Genomic DNA, 19,501 nt, shown 5'->3' with positions numbered 1-19,501 from the left:
GGATGGATGGATGGATGGATGGATAGTACATTAATGGATAGGTGGATGGGCAGATAGATGGATGGATGCATGGATGGGTGGATGGATGGATGGATAGTAGATTAATGGATAGGTGGATGGGTGGATAAAACTGATGGAACTCAGCCCAGAACAGTTGTAGCTGCAGAAACCACCATCACAAGAGAAAGCTGAGCCATATTCCATGGTTGTTTTCTTTGTCGGTGCAGTTTCTCACCTTCTAATCCAGCTCTTACATAAGAGACAGAAATTGGCACGGAATTTCTGTATCTCAAGCCAACATTTTTAGTCCCGGCAGGGGGGACAGTTTGTTTCTGACCTATGAAGGAATTGTATGGAGCTGCGAGTTCCCAAGAGAAGGGGGGTGGGGCTGTGTCTGACCGGCACCGAGCTGGCCGTCCTCCCTGCGTCTGCCGCCGGGCCATGCTGTGGCTACTGCACGGTGTCCTGGAAACGGCAGCAGGGCTGCGGGGAGCTGACAGTGACAGGGCGCCTGGCTAGTGCCGAGAAGCTCGCCTGCAGGCTGCTCAGCAGAGCCCCACTCTCCACAGCCGCTTCCCTGGTGGACCTGGCCACAAAGCAGTTCCCAGGACACTCTCAGGCCCGAGCACCAGGGGCTTATGTGCTGCAGAATGGCAGTGGCCACTCCCAGCAGGTGGGTGGGCGTTGTCGTCCAGCCCGCCTGAGCTGCTCGAGTGTTTGTCATCGCAGCAGCTGAGACGACCTCTCAGTCAGGTCTCCCCGGCGTCTGGAAGTGTCAATAAGAGTGGGCGTGTAGCTTCACAAACTGGTCTATTTTCAAAGCTTCCCAGTTGCATCACTGGGACGATGCTCAGAGCCTGGAACCTCGGTTGTAAAGACAGCACAGAAGGGACTGACTTCATAAAGAAAGCCAGTGTTTCCTGCTGGCTGCAGCGTGCGTTTGCTAACTTTTAGTCAACAAGAATCCTGCATATGTTTCATGAAGCTTTGCTTACCTTTTACCTCTCACCTCACTTCAGGTGGGAGATGAAATCTGTCAGTCCCCTAAAGCCCCTTTGGCGTGGGTCCTCCACCTGGTGGCCAGGGTACCTGTCCTGAGGGACCCATGCCATTCTTGGACAGTGGTTCACGTCCCTTCCTCTCTGTCTCGCCTTGGCAGGGCCTGATCAAGATCCGGGGGGACCAGTGCTGGCGGGACCTCACCTGCATGGACTTCCACTACGAGGTGAGTAGCGCGACAGCTGTGTGGTGATGCAGCAATGCAGACGTGAGCTGAGCTCGCCTGTGCCCAGCCCCGCCCCATCCGGGAGACCAGCCACCTGCACTGCAGATGCAGCCTCCTGGAGGCTGCAGCTCAGCTCACTTGAGACCGCGCCCCCGCCCCGCTTCCTTTCTCGGGGGCTTGGTCACAAGGTGGCCCGCAGAGGGTCCTGCTTGCTGGGGCTGGAGGATCGGGCATCAGGCCACCATGGTCGTGAGTCCAGTGGTTCATTCTCGTTACGGGTGCTGCGTCCCTCCACTGCTGTCCCCAGTCCTGCCCAGATGCCAGGCCCGGTACCCTCCCTCCTAGAGTCTGAGCTGGCCCTTCATGCCCCAGGGCTCTGCTCTGCCCCATGTCCCGCCCCCCAGCCGTGGGGACAGGGGCCATGGGGACAGGACATGGGTGCGGATGCGTTGCGGCTCCGCCGGGAAGCAAGCGCTAGTCCTGCTGTGCTCAGCCCCCCATGGCCCCTGCCCGGCCAGGCCCAGGGCTTTGGGCACGATCGTCCACCCCCCCCCCCCGCAGGCCCAGGCCCGGTGTGAGCCCCCCAGCTGCTCCTGCTCCATTGCCTGCTCACGTGTTCACGGTGGGGCTGCACGCTGACCCGAGGGAGCCTGCGTCAGGACAGCAGTCATCTTCCTGGTGACAATGCTCACTCTGCATACACAGTCGTGCCTGTCAGCGCCTGCGTTGCTCACTTGGGCCCACGTTGCTCTTGCTGGCAGCGCCTTTGACGCGCCTGGAGCGCCACCTGTCAGACAGGGTGCTCCCATGTTCCCTGCTCATTGCTTATGGCTTGATCACAGGAAGGTGATTTTTATCTGCTCTTGTCAGAGGCAGCTCACTGACACTCTCACACCAGGGCTGGGTGGGGGACCCTCTGCTCTGTCCTGGCCCCCCCCCAGACCCCCAGCCACCTGGTTGACACTATCCCGATGGGTGAAGAGCGTGTGCCCTGAAGGGAGTCCGAGCAGGTGAAAGGGTGCATGTCAGCGTCCTCACGGCACCAACGCCCGTGACCTGCATGCAGCTCTCGGCCAGCGTGGAGGCCCCTGACTGTTTCAGGTCGATGGAAGGAGTCTTGGCCAGTGGAGAGGGGCAGGGTGAGCCCAGAGGGCTGGGTGTGTCCTCACCAGGGCAGGCTTCTCCATCCCCATGGGGACCACCGACTTCCCAGCAGCAGGAGCCTTTCCTCGGTGGAACCTCGTTTCACTGCCCGCTCTCTGAGCTGGGGTGGAGTGAGGGCACCTGGGGACGTGGGGAGTAGGGCTGGGACCCCTCGTGCTGTCTGTGCCGTGGGGGCAGGGACCATGGGCCATGGAGCCTGTCCTCAGTGACCTGGACTCCTCCAATCCATGGCCAGTGGCAGCAGGGGCTCCAGATAACATGACAGCAGGGCCTGTGAAAGAGAGAGGGCCCCTCGTTTGCTGTCACAGCACGACTGGCGGAGACCTCACGAGAGGGACGTGCTGGAGAAGGTGGCAGAGCCAGTGGGGCATTGGAGTGGCCAGGGCCTACAGGGGAGCTGCAGGGAGGGGCTCCTGGGCCCCTCCTTCCCCCTCTGGCCTTGCTTCTGTTTCACCTCGAACTTGGCTGCTAACCCCGTGAGGGGATCGTAGGAACTGCACTCTGGCACTCTCTGGGCACTCAGGGTCCCTGCGAGTTCGGCCCAGCAAACTCCCGACCCTGAGAGCACAAGTGGCCATCCTGCTCAAGCCGACGAGGAAGCTGACACAGAGCTCTGCCCACCCCAGGCCCTGCCAGTGCGCAGAGGGCCGAGCAGAAGAGGCCTCCCGCCTCCATCCTCCCGCCTCCTGTGCTGTGGCCCGTCCAGCTCATGGCATGACTGTGTGGAGAGACCTGAGGCCCCCGATCTTTTCATGTCCTCCAGCTGGACAGGGCGCAGGCTGCGGGACGTGCCGTGTGTAGGGGCCCCGTCCCTGTCCTCGTGCTTGGACCCGGAGTGCTCAGCAGGGCCTGGTTTCGCTTGCACACAAGGTCTTCCAGCAGCACGAAGCACGAGCTGAGCAGGCGGAGGCATCGTGACCGCCCTGCGGCTCCCGGAGCACACACCCCTGAGGGCTCCTCCCCCGTCCGCGGGGCAGCAGAGGCCTCACTGCTTGTCTTCCTGTCCTCGTGACTAAAGGCAAGTGCTGGTGAATTCAGTCAGTCAAACCAGAAGAAGCCCCGGGGCAGAGGTCATTGAGTGCAGACCGTTGGTCCCGCCAAGAGAAAAGGCCAAGGTGTGGTCACTGCAGATCTCGGGATGGCCGGACCGCAGCCACACAGAGCCAGTCACCGCCAAGTGCGTCAAGGTCAGAGCCGCCACCTCAGCAATGCTCTGACAGCCTTGGTCCACACGGCAGCGGTTCTGCCCGAATGGCTGTTTCTGATCCCAGCCACACAGGAAGCCGAACGCAGGAGATGCCGCTGGAGTGCCTCAGCCATCAGACGGAGTGGAAGGAGGAGAGAGAGCTGCATCCTGCCCACTTGTAGTCTCACATCTCAGCCAGTTAGCTAGCGTGCCAGCTGGAACAGCGAGAGGGGCTCTCAGCGGCAGGCCCGCGTTCCCGTGTGGGCCTCGTGTTCTGTACAGATCCATCAGAATCTGCATTTCTCAACTTTGGATACCTTGATTACACAAGTTTATACTTAAAATTCTTCTGTATTGGACCTGTCACTCAGCGATGCACTCGGTCGCTGAGCAATCGAACGTCTCTTGGCCTCACTGGGCCGCTGCCCACGGCTGTTGGTGGTCCTCCGGGGCTGGGTCTGTGCCCGAGGTGGCGCCATCCTCAGGTGACCCCTTCCTTTCCTGTCCCCCCCAGGGGTGCACAGAGGAGTTAATACAGGTTTATGCAGTGGTTTTGCCCCAGAGCCCTAGAGGCAGAGCTGCCCTCTAACCCAGGGACATAAATCACTTTCCACTCCTATTATTGGCAAAGTCCCACAGCCTCACAGCACATAAAGGAGGCCTTTGTGTTGCCTTGATGCAGTTGTAAGCGAGAGTTTCTTGCCTGAGATGGGAACTGCTGACGTCCAGGGCGCCTCCAGGATCCATCAGAGCCTGACATGGGAGTGGGGGGCCGGGAGCAGGCGCCGCGGGCCGCTGCGTGCACATGCCCTCGCCACCATGCGTGCCTCCTGCCTCTCAGGTCGCAGGGGCACGCAAGGTGGTCCCCATACAGCGCTCACCCCGGGGGTCAGGGAGCAGCACAGTCCTCGTCGCTCTTCTCCTCTGACCGGGCCGCAGCCTGACTATGAGGGCAGCTTCCACCGGCGTCTCCTGGAGAAGGTCCTTCCTCGTGCTCTGGGGTCCAGAGGCCTCTCACCTCCCGTCCAGGACGCATCTTCAGATGCATCAGGGTGGGAGACGGCCCCTGGCTGCAGCCATCCTGCTCAGCTCACGGCGGGTGCTGTGTGCCCCTCGGCAGGCAGTCTGTGCTGCCCGTCCCTGGACGCTGCTCGTCCTTCCACGAGCCAGGCAGACAGCCTGAGAGGGGCCGTCTTCACGAGCCCCTCAGCCTGGGGCCTGCGGGAGGGGACGCAGTCAGCTCAGTGCTCCGATCTCAGAGCCAGTCAGCGGGAGGAGGGGCGGGGCGCAGCGGCCTCCCTTCAGCGCTCTCTGCCGTCCTCACTGGCTGTGCCACAGACCTCGTGTCACCCGTGGCATTTGCTGACGGGTGCCCCCACGCAGATGTGACCACGAGGTCTTCTGTCCAGGCACGGTGTCCCTGCTCCCACCCTCCGGGGACTGCTGGCTACGGTGGAAGTGCTGTGCCCTGCGCATCTGGATGCCCAGTGCTGTCAGGGGGAGGCCAGATTCCAGTCACCTGGCCTGCGAGGTGCCTCCCTACGAGGAGGCTGGGAGAGGTCACATGTCACCCCTCAAATTGGACCCATTTCCCTTTAGTCCAGAGCAATGGTTCGAGGGCGCACGCATGCGCAGAGCCTCTGCAGCACTCGCAGCTCAGCTCCCCGCGGTGGCGATGGCCACGGTCTGCCCACTTGTCTGTGTTTCCATGGACGACCGGTGCTCGGGGAAACTCCAGGCAAGTGGATTGCAAGTCGGAGATTGCACAGATCTGGAGCCGGCAGGTTTGGGCAGACATCTTCAGGGATCCAGCAGATCACAGATGAGGGGAATCAACGAACCCCGAGGCCCCCCCATTCACCCCCTCCAGCCAACTGCCCTTCTGAGAGTTCGGCAGGCAGCGTTGTGCACCGCTGGCAGGACATGGACCCCTGAGGGCCACCACGCGACAGTGCACGCAGAGGGCTCTCCCAGGACGCCTGCAGACCTCGTGCTGCTGCAGCTCGTCAAAGGGGCACCTGTGACAGCGGGAGGACGTTCACGGCAGGAGACCTGGCTTCCAGGGCAGGTTCCCCAGCCCCCGTTCAACAGACAAACCTGGGCAAATCATTTCTTGTTTTGAGCTTCCTCATCGGCAAAGCACTAAGCTTGCCCTTTGAACCAGAGTGTGAACCGATTGTTGACAAAAAGCCAGAATGAGGAGCCGCGGGACACGCGATTGCCATTCGTTCCAGCTTTTCCTCCGTGGATTCTCTTCCCTAAAAGTTAGCGGCCATGGTCAGAGAGGTCCCAGAGTCCGCGCCCTTCACGGCCTAGGGCCACCCAATCATCGCGCGTCTTCCGCTGAGTGGTGACACCTGGACAAGGCGGTGTGAACACGTCGCCAGTGGGTTGGTGCACCGGGGCCTGCTCCTCCGGGCTGTCCCTGGTCAGCTGTTTTCTCGCAGCTGCCCTGAGAGCACAACGTCTGGACTTGCTCTTCTGCCACTGTGGGAAGTGCAGGAGGCTGGTGAACGGGTGGCACCTCCACCCCTCCCAGCTCGCACACCCATCCCCACCCACACACGTGCCCTTTACTGCTTGTGGGTGTGCGTCCCAGCACCAGGGGACAGTGGGCTCTTACAGAGCCACAAGGCACAGGACGCATGGAGACCCCGAGCCTGAGGGGCATGTCATGTGCTGGGCTGTCCTGGTGGCCTTGTCCAGCCCTGCTTGGGCTCAGCGTCCGGCCCTGCTCAGGCACAGTGTCCAGCCCTGCTCAGGCTCAGGCACAGTGTCCAGCCCTGCTCAGGCTCAGGGCACAGTGCTTTGCAGGCAGGAATGAGCTGTAGCCCAAGATTTGACTGCATGTTTCTGCTGAAACCTGGTTTCCTGCTGTTGCAATTTTATTTCTCACTGTGGAAAATTCCAGAGTAGACAGATATGTAACAAACCTGCAGCCACACCCCAGGTCATCCCGCACAGACCTGGGGTCACGGCAAGGACATGTGCATCCTGTGTGCCCTCCAGGCAGCTCTTGCTCAGCCTTTCTGACCTCATGTCACAGGTGCAAGCCGGGCTGGCCTGGGAGAGATGGGACGAAGCCAGCAACACGTCCTCAGCCACATCCGCAGGAGTGCGCCTGGCGCCCGCACAGGACAGCACATGGTGACTGGGAGTGACCAGAGCGACGACAAGCTCACACCCCCAGTTTCCACGTCTGCCCCGTCTGTCATCCCTACATGTCGGGGCGATACCGTCTCGTTCTTCCTAACATGTGAGTTGCATATATGAAATTGCTGGTTTCAGAATGCCTTCCTTTAGCAGCAGGGATGTCAGCACTAGCTGGTGAGCCGCTTTGCCTTGGAATGTTCCGGGCTTGTCATCTGTCTCCACTTTGACGTTTCTTTTTCTTTCTCTTTTTTCTTTTTTTGCTGAGGAAGATTTGCCCTGAGCTAACATATGTGCCAATATTCCTCTATTTTGTATGTGGGACGCCACCACAGCATGGCCACTGACAAGCAGTGTAGGTCCGTACCTGGCATCTGAACCTTGGCCACCGAAGTGGAGTATGCCAAACTTAACCACCAGGCCACATGGCCAGCCCCTCCACTTCGGTTTTAAGAAGCCAGTTGTCACCAGGAGGGAGCCCCCTAGGTGGTTTTGGTCCAAAAGGAAACACCCTCAGCTGGATCCCAAGTGAATCAACCACAAATATTGCATTTATATACCTGCTTTTTAGGGGTTGAATTTAATTGTTGCTGGAGATTTGGGGAAATTTAACACTGCCTTCCGGTTCCACGGTATGAAACAGCCCCTCTTTCCCCAGCCTTCTGAGGCCTGGGGGGGCCCGGGGCTGGCGGGTGGGCAGGTCCCCTGCTCCGTGTGCAGCCAGCAGGAGCCCCACCGGGAACCACAGGGGAGGCTCCTGGAGGCCTGGCCCAGCTTGGGTTTGTCTGTAGGGACATGCTTACACGGCGGAGAAGCAGAGCTGTCCCCGCAGGAGACACGGCTCCTGTCCTGACTTCCAGAACCCCATCCTGCCTGCCGGTCAGGACCAGGGGCCGTCCCTGCTGGGAGCAGCCAAGCGGCAGGGCTGAGGTGGAGAGCTGCTCAGGCCACCCCAGTTACTTGAGACAGACGCACAGGGGCTGTCCTGGGGCAGGCGGTGTGCCCTGGGGTTTGACTGACCCCCGAACCAGGAGTGCCCAAGTCTGCAAGGTTGGTAGGCTCCATGGCGCCCCACAGGCAGAGGCAGTTTTAGGCACGTGGCTCAAGGCCACCTCTGCAGGTTCTGGAAGCATCCACCTCATGCACCAAGCACTGCAGGTCGTCGCTCCCCAGCTGCAGCTGGCCCTGCCTGCCAGTGGGCATTCTCAGACGCTGACCCCAGGGCTCTGGCCAGGTCCTCCTTCCCAGGTGCCAGTGACCTCAGCAGCCATGCCACGGTGCTTGTGGGGGTGACCAAGGTGGGTGGAGGCCCAGGGACAGGCCCTGCTGCCCAGGATGGCAGAGCCAATGGGGCCTCCAGCCCCTCCCGGCCAACCCCCGACTCCCAGGCTCCCCCCGGGACTGGGCGTTGTGTCCTGACCCTCTGGGCGAGCTGCAGCAGTCCGCATGTGAGCGCCAGCTGGCCCGGCCCACCTGCCTGCGACCACGTGTTTCACGGCCCTGCGCTGTGGGCACAGCTAGTGCCCCGCTGACCCACACACAGGCACGGCCTAACCTTCTTCTTCTCAAGTTCCAGGCCGGCCCCTGCACGGGAGGCTTCTGCTGTGTCTCGGGCCAGTGGGTCCCACTGTTAATTGCAACCTGGGGACATGGGCTACCAGCTGTTCTGCACTGTAATTGGATGGGGGTCAGTGAATGCCCTCAGAGACGGGGCCCACTAATCTGGAAGCAATTTGAGTCAAGGTTGGTGCGACAGAAGCTGTGACGGCTGCCTCCAGGAGGCTGCAGCCGTGGCTCATCTGCTTGCTCCATGGGCAGTTTTATTGATTTGTAAAGGAAATGTTTCGTGTGCGCTGTGACTGGAGGGCAGGTCCATGCTGGGCCTGGGGAATGTCAGGGCCCACAGGGGACACGGCCTGGCTGGGTGACCAACCGCAGGGTGATTTTGGTGGGGCACGCGCCCTGGGATCAGCCAGATGGGGAGCCCCACCAAACCAAAGCCAGGCCCCTGGAGGGTGGGGCTGCGGCCTGAGGGTCCGCGATGGTCAGTGCTGTCTGGCACAGAGCTCCAGATGGTAGCCCCTGAACTTGACCCTGGGTCCGTGTGACTCCCTGCTCTTTACACAGACCTGCGCTGCTGCTCTCAGGCACCCGTTCCTGGCTTGTGTGACCCTGAGCCAGTTACCTGACTGTTCACGGTCTGTTTTCCCAACTTTAAATGGATAACAACCCAGGGTTGTCGTGAGAACTAGTGACATAACATACACTGGAAGGTAAACTCCACGAAAGCTAGTTAGAGCGTGTGACTGACTTCCCAAACGTATGGGAATTTTCCAGCTATCTTTCTGTTACTGATTTCTAATTTAATTCCTTTACTGTCAGAGAATAGACTTTATGTGGCTTGAATCTTTTAAAATTTATTCAAACTTGTTTTGTGGCCCAGAATATGGTGTATCTTCATGAATGTTCTGTTTAAGCCTAAAAAGGAATGTGTGTTCTGTGTCCCACAAATGTTCGTTGTCAAGTTGGTCGATGGTGTTTTCACGTCTTCTGCGTCCTTACTTATTTTCTGTCTGTTTGTCCTATCAGGCATTGAGGGGGGTGGAAATCTCTGACTAGAATTGTGGATTTGTCTATATCTACTTGCGTATCCATTTTTGCTTTGGGTATTTTGAAGCTCTGTTATTAGGTGTGTAAGTGTTTGAGTGTGATGACCTCCTGAGGAACGGACCCCGTTGGCATTGCCAAGTGTCCTTTTCTTCCTGATGAGGCTGTTTGCTCCACGTCTGCTCTGTCTGGTGTTAATGTGGTCACTCCAGCACTCTTTCGACTAGCGTTTGCAGAGCATGTGTTTCTCCCCGCATTCACTCTCCCCTACGTGTGTCTTCACATTTGAAGTGTCTCTTACAGGCAGCGTGCAGCCGGGTCTTGATTTTTATCCAACCCGACAGATCCTACTGTTAATTGTGTATTTGGGTCATTTGCATTGGATGTGACTTGGAGGTGGTTGTAGTCCGTCATCTTGCCATTTGTCTTCATTCCTCCCATCTGCTCTTTGTTCCTTTTTTCATCTTTTTCTGCTGCTTTTGGGTTAGTTGAATATTTTTATGACTCTTTTAGTTTCCTGTCTTGGCTTGTTAGCTGCAACTCTGTGGTTTTATTTTTGAGGTTGTTTGGGGTCTGCAGGGTAGGTCTCTGTCCATCGAGCTCACTCTTAAGGGATCACTGTAGGTTTTGTAGCAGGTGGCAGGACTGGACCGCCCCGGCCCTTGCTGGCGTGTCACCGCCCGCTTACATCAGCCTCACACCACATCATTGTTACTGTGTTTACACACCATTGACCTCCACAGGCATCTCACTGGATTGGAAAGGGCCCGTGTGTCTATCCCGCCGCGTGCCTCTCCCGCCTCTCCCCTGCCTGCAGCCCTGATCCCCCATGACCACGTTTCTTACCATTTTTCACATGCCAGTTTTCTGGGGATGAATCCTGTCAGCTTTTCTGGAGGCGTCTCCATTTCCCCATCGTTTTAGAGAGATTTTCGGCAGGTTCTAGGTTAACGGCTTGTTCCGTCCTTTGGGGCTGCTGCTTTGCTGTCACCTCACTGGACCCCCTCCCCTCCCCTCTGGTCAAGTGGGTGTGTGCCCTGCTGGGTGGCGGTGCATGGTGGCTCTGGGAGCCACACCACAGAGGACCTGATGGCACACTGTCCGCCCTCCTGCACACGGCGCATCAGTGGCCCCGGCCATGTGGGCATCGGCACCGTTCCGGCTCATTTTCCTGTTCTCTCTGTCCCCACTTGCCCTGGAGGGAAATGAGCAGCCTTAGGGTAGGTCGTGCTCAGGAGAGGAGCGCCACGAGGTGACCCCACAGTGTGTCCCCTTGGCATTGTGGGGGAGGAGCCTTTGGCCCCCGACACCGAAGGCCCTGCCATCCCAGTGTGCATGGGGGCCACTGCCAGCTGTACCTGAGAACACATAGTAGGTCTCACCTTTTTATCCAGAGCCCTCGCTTGAGAGGCATAACCCTCCTGTCAAGGAGCTGCCAGTGCAGACACCCCACATCCCCAGGACGCTCATCACACACCCTGAAAACCCCCAAAACCAGAGCGAGAACTCGGACTTTGGGGTGTGTGCCAGGCGCCCAGCACTGCCGCCTCCCCATGGCACCTTGCCTCCTGGCTCCATGGGCCGAGGCCCCGGTTGGCAGGGAACGGGTACGACCCACAGTTTTCTGTTAAAACAGAATACGTGGAGCTTGAGAGTTTTAAGAGACTTGTTCTTGAGACAAGAATGTGTGCTCCCTTTCTCATTAGAACCCCAAACACGGAATTCACAGTCCCTAAAGTGGGAAACTGGCTGAAAAACTGTTCCTGTTCTGGGACCTCTCACGGGGGAACATGGGGACAGGTGTTGAAGGCGGGGCTGGTTCCAGACAGGAAGTCACGTCGCTCCCCCGAGCTCTTTACCTGCCAAGTCCCTGGACGGCCATCATCACGCTTCACGCTCTTCTTATTTCGAATTGTCTGTGTTTAGGGGGACCAGCTGTAGAGGCCATGGGGCCGGGTCGGCCAGCCTTGGCGCCCAGGCTGGGCTGTGCTCTGGACGCTCGCCTTGCGGCCATGCTGGACACCCACACCCCGAGCTCCACAGGTGCATGCTCCAGGTGCCACTCCCGCAGTTTTCAGCCAGACTTTACAACCCGGTGTCTTCCTCCAGCTTCAGCGCAAACAAAAATAAAACTCTGTCCTGGGCTTGCACGAGAAGTGAGGCCTCACGACCCTGGCCAGCAGCGTGGCCCACACCTCGGTGCCTTTGAGGGTCAGCGCACAGAGCAGGCCCCGCCCAGACACACCGAACCCCGCAGGTCGTAAATCCCAGAAGCCTGACCGTGGTGTCCCCTGGGGGCCGGAGCCCCTCAGCGGCGGTGCAGGCCCTCGGAAAACAGCCCTCCTTCCAAGGAACTCCCCCATCGTAGGGGACCGCCAGCGTCGCAGTCACCGTATTCGTTCTGTGAGCCCCAGTGAAGCCCACGTGGGCCGAGGGCATGGCCCACTCGGGGCTCACGCCGCAGACTCAGGAGCCGCTGTGCCCAGTCTTCCAGCTCCTCGCTGACCGCACCGCGTGGTCCCCCCCATGCCAGGGTCCGATGCCTCCGTCGTGCACGTCCCTCCTCTTCACCACACCCCACCCGCGTGAGCTGAAGAGCCCCGGAATGTGAAGTCCCGCAATGGCAGGAGCCGCCCCGGCTTACGTTCTTCCCGTTTAAGAACCCGATATCCCCCACGTAGCCAGTGCCCAGGTCCCCACAGAGTGGCTGCTGCCACTGCTCCACCCAGGCTCCCACTGCCAAAGGTGTCGGTGCCGGCCAGGGAGCCACCCGCAGGTCTGCCGTCCCCGGGGCCAGGTCCTCCTGAGAAGAGGCGTCTGGCTCAGTCAACACTGCAGGACACAACATTACCCACAAAACTGGGGAAACACTCCCTTGTCCCAGGATGCGGTTTGTAAAGATCTGCTCCAACCACAGAAACACGCGTTTAATCAAGAAACAGACCCTGCGAGCCCCGCTGGGCACGTGGGTGGAGAGCGAGGAGTGCCGCCACCACCCCACCTCTTGCAGGGCCTGCCCGGCTGTGGGGAGCCTGGCCTGCTGTGCTCGGACCCACACTCTGCCCTGAGGAGAACGTCGCATACGGCGCTCGGCCTGCCCGCTGCCGCCCTGACCCGGCCACGCTCCCCTCTGCACACGGCCGGCGGTTCCAGTGTCTCTCCCTCAAGAAAGAGCAGGCGGGTGGGCAGGTGCACCAGCCAGCTGTCGTCTTTCATGCTTTACACGCATCGTACAAGCAGCAGGGGCTGCCGTCGGGGTGGCACATGCGGGAGCTTCTGCTCAGGCTCCTGGAGAAGGCCCCGGGGACGCAGGGGCCCACGCCTCCTGGAGAGGGGATGGCACCCGGGACGACCAGCCGTGATCCATCGGTGCAGGGATCCTGAGGAAGTGGCCCTTCCTGAGGATCGAGTAGAGCCCGTTCTCTCCCGTGCCGTGGGCTCCTTCCCTCCCCGGTGATTCTCGCGTCGGCATCCTGTCACCGCTGGGAGCCGGAGCCAGGAGGTCCCAGCACACACCCACACGCCACGTGGCTTTTCGGGAAGGGCCCAGCCGAAAAGGCTTGTCTGCACAGCTGGTGCCAGGTCCTCTGCGCTCGTCGGTCAGCCTTGGACAGCCCACTCCGAAGGGGCTGGGGCGGGGGCCATTCTGTCTGGAGGACCCTGCGGGCAGTCAGCACCACGTGACAGTGTGCGGGGAGGCCACGTCCAGGGGGCATGTGCTGTGCTCACTCACCCGTGAGCAGGTGCCCAGGGCACCCCGCCTGCGAGCCTGCCATCTCGGGGCGAGGGCCTCCACCATCCAGCTCACCCAAGTGTCAGCCAAACCTTGGTGCTGGGGATGAGGATCTGAGGGGCTCAGCATAGCAGAAACCTCAGGAGAGACCAAATAAGGCCCAAAGGCGGTGGGAGCAGCTGCGCCCCATGCATGGCCGGCTGGCAACCTCGGCCCAGAACCGAGCTGGATGACGCCCTGGCTCAGGGGAGCTCACGTGGCTGCCCAGTGCAGGCCTTGCCTACTGCGCCCCAGGTTCTCGCCGGGTCCCCAGCAGGGGGGCCAGGTGCCATGATGATACTGCCGCTCACCCACAGATCCTGTCACCAGAAGCCCCAGCATGCCCATGGCTCCCCCAACCCGAGTGTCTCCAGGACCCAGAGGGAACAAGCGGCCTTTGAGCTCCCGCCTGACAGTCCTGCTGCCCACCTGCCCACTGTGTCACCCACACGACCCTGCACTCCCCAGAGAAGACCCCCCCCATCGGTCTGCCTTCCGCATTCACAAGGGGGCGCAGGCATTAGTTGCTGGGAGCCCTGGGGAGAGGCAGGGTGAGGCCAGCTGTGCCCCCGAGAGCTGCGGAAATCTGCTCAGAACACAGGTGAACGTGATTGCCTGCGAGCCGGACGGGCACAGACGGGGTGGGTGAGACGGGCTCACACATTTCAAGCTGTGCCCATCGAGGGCCCAGAGATGGCGAAACCCAGCCCAGGCTGGCTTCCCATGCAGCATCCAGGCAGAGGGCCCAGGGCTTCCGGGAGAAACGGCTGCGCCGAGGACAGGAGCAGGGAGGGGCACAGCTGACCCTGGGGTACTGTTAGTGCCAGAAAGCAGGGAAACGCTCAGAGAGTGTACAGGCAAGTCAAAGTAAGTGACAGTGGAGCATCATCTCCCCTGAATAAGATAACCCCACGTCCGCACTGCACAGGCAGGGGCGCGGGGCACAGGGGCAGCTCTTCCTTACAGCAGACCCACATCTCTCCGTGTGGATGCCACGGAACCGTCGGCTGGCAGGAACCATCCGAGGACCCTGAAGCTGCCACGTTGGGTGTGGTGGGTCACCTCCCAGCCTGGACCTGCACGGAGGAGACACAGCTCTGTGGGGAGGACCTGCTGACACCCGCACCCGGAGATCCGGGCAGGCCCACCCTGGGCCCAGAAAGGATACACGTTCCCTCTGGCGTCTTCCTGCCAGACATGCCCCCAGGTCTGCCTCGAGGAGAGGGCTGCGGTGAGCTGTGCTCTGGAGCATTGGCATCCGAAACTCAGCCTGGGGCTGGACGCGCGAGCAAAGGCGGGAGCCGAGTCAGACCCCACGGGCAGGCCAGTGTCACAGCTCTGAGTCCCCGGTCACGACTGCCGTGCTGTGAGACGCCCTCCCAGTTGGGAGACTCAGAGTGGATCCGGGACACAGGGCTGCTCTCCAAGGGCCAGAAAGCACGCCATCGGGGCTGGGGGGTGGGGGGAGCACGGGGAGTCAGGCGCCCGGCTTTTCTGTATGTGTTCCTAACTTTTCTCTACCTCAGAAGTCAGGTCCAAACAAGTGAGCAGGAGAGCACTTTCCGGGGGCAGTGCCCTTCCCCGCGGCCGTCCTCCCTGGAGCCACCTCCACCCCTGAGCTGGGGCGGGAGCCACCGTTGTCATCATGTCCTCTTGCTGCCCTGAGTTTCAGGCGGGGGCTGTGCATTCTTCAGGACACCCAGGCCAGCGCGCTGTCACCAGTGCCCCTGTGAGTTCGGCGGTCACTCCCCGTGCCCACCACACGACAGGCCGCCAGCAGGACAGGCTCCTCCTTGTGTCCACAGCAAATCCAGGGTCAGGCTGCAGCCGTGCCCGTGCCGGGGGGCTAGGGACAGCTGGGGGACCCGCGTGGCCGGGGGCACCGTGATCCAGCAGCAGCTGCAGGAGGCCCTTCCTTCTGTGGGGTCTAAACTGTCTGTGACAGTAAAGCCCATTTATTGTCATCAGGAACATCGTTAAGTCTCAGAATTGGACCCTCGCTGGCACTGCCACTGTCAGCCATCTGTCTCCCTCTGACGGTGGATGTCACCGCCCCACATGGCAGCCTTTCTGTCTGCCCGGTGTGCATGTGCGTGTGCCTGCGTGTGTGAGTGCCTGCGCGGAGAACATGAGTCCCCAGGAGGGAGAAGGGCTGCTCTCAGGAGCCCTGTGTTCAGACTGCTCGGCAGTGTGAAGAGGCGCGAGGCCCAGGCCCGGCTCCCCTGCGTCTGCCTTCGGACCCCAGGCTCCCAGGCCTGGGGTGGGGGGACACAGTGGCCGCACCCGCTTCGTGGAACCGCAGCTCCCTCCAAAGGTGGGAAGGCGGGTCTGTGCAGGGCGACCCGTGCTGCTCGCCCACGCCTGGCTGTCGGCACCGGGTAACCTGCCCCAGCCCACACAGTGGGCCCCTGTGAGCGTGGTCGGCCGCGTGGCCTTCTGCGTGGTCTGCTCCTGGCCTCGGCTGCGGCTGCTGGGGGAGGACAGGGCCCTGTTGTCAGAGGTGCAGCCTGTCAGTTGGGCCCTAGGGCAGCCAGCATCACGGCTGAGTCAACACATGGGTCTCCCAGGGCATGCCGCACCCCCCCCCCCCCCCCACCCGAGCCCGCCCCTCCCCCGGGCCCCCACCCGGGGGCCGGGCCCCCCCCCCCCCCCCCCCCCGCCTCCTAGCAGAAGTCCACCGCGTGGAGCCTTGGCCGGGACATGGGCTCCCTCAGTCCACTGCCATCCACATGCCCTGTCCCTTCACCCAGGCTCTGCGGGCACTGACGCAGCATCTGAGCTCCCATGTCACCAGGGCCACTGGGGGCTCCTAAAGGGGTCAGTATTGGAAGTGCAGTGCAGCAGGCAAGGGGAGAGGGCCGAGACATCATCGTCCCCTCTCCTGGGGACTCATGTCCTGGCAGCAGGTGAGCTGCTGGAGGAAGGGCTGTGGCGCCAGTCTCCCCATGCCTCCCTGGCCAGGGCAGTCCAGACGCCAGAGCCCCCTCCCCTCCTGGGCCGGCCAATGGGCACCGAGTGGGCAGGGCTGGGGCAGCGGGGTCCCCGGTGGGGCAGGTTCCCAGGCTCGCCTCATGGGCCTCCTTCTGTCCCACAGACGCAGCCAGTGCCCAACCCTGTGGCCTACTTCCTGCACCGCTCCCCGTGGTGGGTCCACCGCATCGAGACGCTGGGCAACCACTTCCTGGAGCTCGTGGTGCCCTTCTTCGTCTTCCTGGGGCGGCGGATGTGCGTCCTCCACGGGGTCTTACAGATCCTGTTCCAGGTGAGCCTGAGCCACTCTAAACATGAGCATCCACTTGTCGGTTCCCAGGAGAAACGTTGGGACTTTCAATCCGTGTTGTGTTCCTTGTTTCTATTGAGTTGTAACGTGCACCCTGTGAAACGCACAGACCCTGAGTGATCTGACGAACGTGCGCCCCGCACATCCCGCCCCCTGCAGATGAGAGGCGCCATGCCCCGCGCTCGGTGCCCTGCACGCTGGCTCATCCTGCCTGCTCTGGACCCTCATGTCCGTGGGCACAGAGCGTGCCCATGCACAGAGCTGCCTCGCCGGCATCTTGGCATGGGGTCCAAGGGTGGTGGCGGCATGTGTGCTGGCCGCGCCTTTGTTTACTGAGCATGTTCCACGGCATGAACATGCTGCCGGTGGCGTCTCTGCTCCTCTCGCTGGACGTTTGGGGTTTCCAGGTTTTCACCGTTACGAGTAAACCTGCCGTCCTCCACGGCCGTCTTCTGCAGGGATGTCTGTCACAGGGCAGGTGTGTGTGGCTTTCCAGGCACCCCATTGTCCTTTCACCCCCTCCAGGGTGCGGGGAGCCCCACGTGCCCACGTCCTCACGAGCATTGTGCGGCTGGTCTTCCTCGTGGCTGTGCTGGTGGTGAAGAGTGGTGTCTGCTTGTGGCTTGCTGGTATCTCTGATGGGGACAGTGTCACGTTGAGTCTGACAGGAGGAGCTGTCATCTCTGCAGGATTGTGTCTTGTCCAGGACTGCGGAGCTGCTGCTGCAGCCACTTGAGATCCTCTGATCCCTCGGGAGACATGTGACGTCCATGTAATCACGTTTCCACACGCACTTGGGCACGTTCGTTCCTAGGAACCTCATTTTTGTTGCTGATTTTGTAAATGGAACTTTTTTCACTGAAACGTCTCCCTGTCTGTCACCTGAGTGTGGAAATGCTGCTGGCTGCTTGTTGTCATCGTTCTCTGATAACCTCTCTGTGTGTATCTGTCCTCACCGTTGTCTGCAAGCCCTGGGAGATGCCCCCGTGAGTGACGGCGGCATCCTCGTCATTTCGCCAGCCGTCTTTCCATCTTCCGTCCTTCCTTGTTTGGGGGTCTGATGGCAGGCGCAGCGGGAGTGGGGCCTCCCCCAGTTGCTAAGGGGGTGCTCGCAGCGCCCCCCGCCTGGTGGGAGCCTGCATCGGTCGTGGTTGGGCTTTGTGGCTGCCAGGCTCAGGATCTATTTCTGGCTCACCAGGAAGTCTTGTGTCGTTTGTTCGGGGCACTTTCATTCATGGATGGCTGTTGGACTGGAGCGAATGGTTTCTCTCCACGAGTTGTGAGAAGATCACGGGTTTTCCCTTTATTTTGTTAATGTGGTGAGTTGCACTAACTCCTAAGGCTGAGCCAGCTAACCTCCCTGGGTTACACTCCGCACGGCCACACTGTGTGTTTTCAGTCACTGGGAACCACTGGCTCCCTCTGGTTCTGTGGGTCGTCAGTGGACATGACCAGTCTGTCGTGTTCTGTCCACACGGCCGTGCTGGCTCGCTGTGTCAGGCTTTTACTGTCACTACACAGAGCTCCTCGAGGGCATCTCTGAAGGAGGGGGGACACTGCTTCTGCATGCGCCGCCGGGCCTCACAGGGCCTTTGTGACTCGTCAGCACCCTTCCCAGCTGTCAGACGTGGAGGCAGTTTTAATAGCAAACCTTTTCCTGGGAATTTGTCGGTTTTGTCCGTTTTCAAATTTACTGGCCAAACAGAAGGCGCAGTGTTCTTTTATTTGCAGAGTCTGGGTTTGTGTCCTGTCTCCGTGCGCCGCGGTCAGGGCACAGGGCAGGACCCGTCTTCCACCCACGTTCGCCTCCGTCTCTCCACCACTGCCGTTGGCTTTGCCTTCTCATCCCGGTGTTTTCTTCTTGTCCCATCCAGCTTTCTTTTGAGCTTTTTCTCTTTCTGTTATCTTCTTTCCCCAAATTAGCAAGTTACACCTCTATCTCTCTCAAGTGACTTCATGCCAGCTCAGACCCAAGAGTCCGGTTCACCCCCATCTGCGCGCTGTGCGAGCTCGAAGGCCCCGCCTGCTCTCCCTGCTTCAGGGTTTCAGCTCTAATTTGTTTGGTTTTCTACTTAGTGGCCTTCTTTTCAGAACCGTTTTAGGTTCACAGAAAAACTGAGCGGAGAGTACGGTCTTGTTGCGCCTGCGGTTTCCTGTCGTGACCGTCATGCTATTCGTTGGTTCCAGCTAACAGCCAGCGCTGGTGCCGTCTCAGTAACAGAAGCCCGGCGTTCGTTGGGGCCCCTCCTGCTGTGACGTCGGGCATCCAGCCTGTGGTGTCACACACAGAAGTCACTGCCCGAAACCCCTGCGCGTGTCCGCCTCCCGCCTCCCGAGCCCCTGACAGCCACACCTGTTTACCGTCTCCACAGTCCTGCCTTTTCCAGAATGCTGCGCCGCAGGAATCATCCAGGATGGAGCCTCTCCAGACTGGCCTCTCTCGCCTCGTCGTATACCTGGAGGTTCCTCGTGTCTTCTCCTGGCTTGAGAGCTCATTTCTTTTCATTGCTGAGTGATATTCCATTGTCTGGATGCACCACAGTTTATCCATAAATGGTCTGGGTTTGGCTGGGGGCCACAGCCCTGTCTGGCCAGTGACCCTTGCTCCCTTAGCCTCCAATGAGGGACACCCCCAGGAGGCCGGGGACGCCCTGCACCGTGCCTGCCCCATGCACCCTTTGGCCCTGTGGCACCATGGTTCTGAGCTAGTGGGAGGAGGCTCCGGGCAGAGGCTTGAGCATCCTTGAGAGTGTCCAGCATGGGCGCCGCCTCACGCTGGGCCTCCCTTTATCACCCAAGGATGCCAAGCCCGTGACTCCTGCCTTCCCCTCCTGATGGAGAACATGGGTCCGGTTTCTGAGGCGGCTTGGAGGACCCAGCCTGGCACACAGCCTTGGCAGGAATGCAGGTCTGCTCAGACCTCATGGTCATCACAGTGACCGAGAACCACGTGAAGCTGTGGGACATTAATTAGCCACTGCTGCAGCTACTTTTACAAGCCATGGACCAGCGGGACCCCCTTGGGGCCACAGAGTCAACTGGGCCGGCAGGGACCGCCCAGGCGTCCCATGGCTGCACTGGCCAGTTTCTGCCTACTGCTTTCTCTCAAATGATCCA

The 19,501-nt window shown here is 60.5% G+C and overlaps 1 protein-coding gene across 4 annotated transcripts in view; it reads left to right on the top strand.

The window, feature by feature from the left end:
• LMF1 (lipase maturation factor 1) overlaps positions 1-19,501 on the top strand; it is a 96,757-nt gene that overhangs the window by 65,139 nt on the left and 12,117 nt on the right. For 3 of the 4 annotated variants that reach the window (XR_006889331.1, XR_006889330.1, XM_046666046.1), the window contains exons 5-6: positions 1,160-1,225; positions 16,199-16,366. Coding sequence is in view for 2 of the 4 variants with exons in the window: in XM_046666046.1 (XP_046522002.1) it covers positions 1,160-1,225; positions 16,199-16,366 (234 nt within the window). In the remaining 2 variants the exon portion in view is untranslated. The remainder of the gene's footprint in view (positions 1-1,159; positions 1,226-16,198; positions 16,367-19,501) is intronic. The other variant, XM_046666047.1, reaches the window with a different exon arrangement.

This window comes from Equus quagga, chromosome 7, assembly GCF_021613505.1.
Source record: "Equus quagga isolate Etosha38 chromosome 7, UCLA_HA_Equagga_1.0, whole genome shotgun sequence".
Lineage (NCBI taxonomy): Eukaryota > Metazoa > Chordata > Mammalia > Perissodactyla > Equidae > Equus > Equus quagga.
The sequence above is the reverse complement of the archived record's forward strand: the minus strand, read 5'-3'. Positions and strand labels throughout refer to the sequence as shown.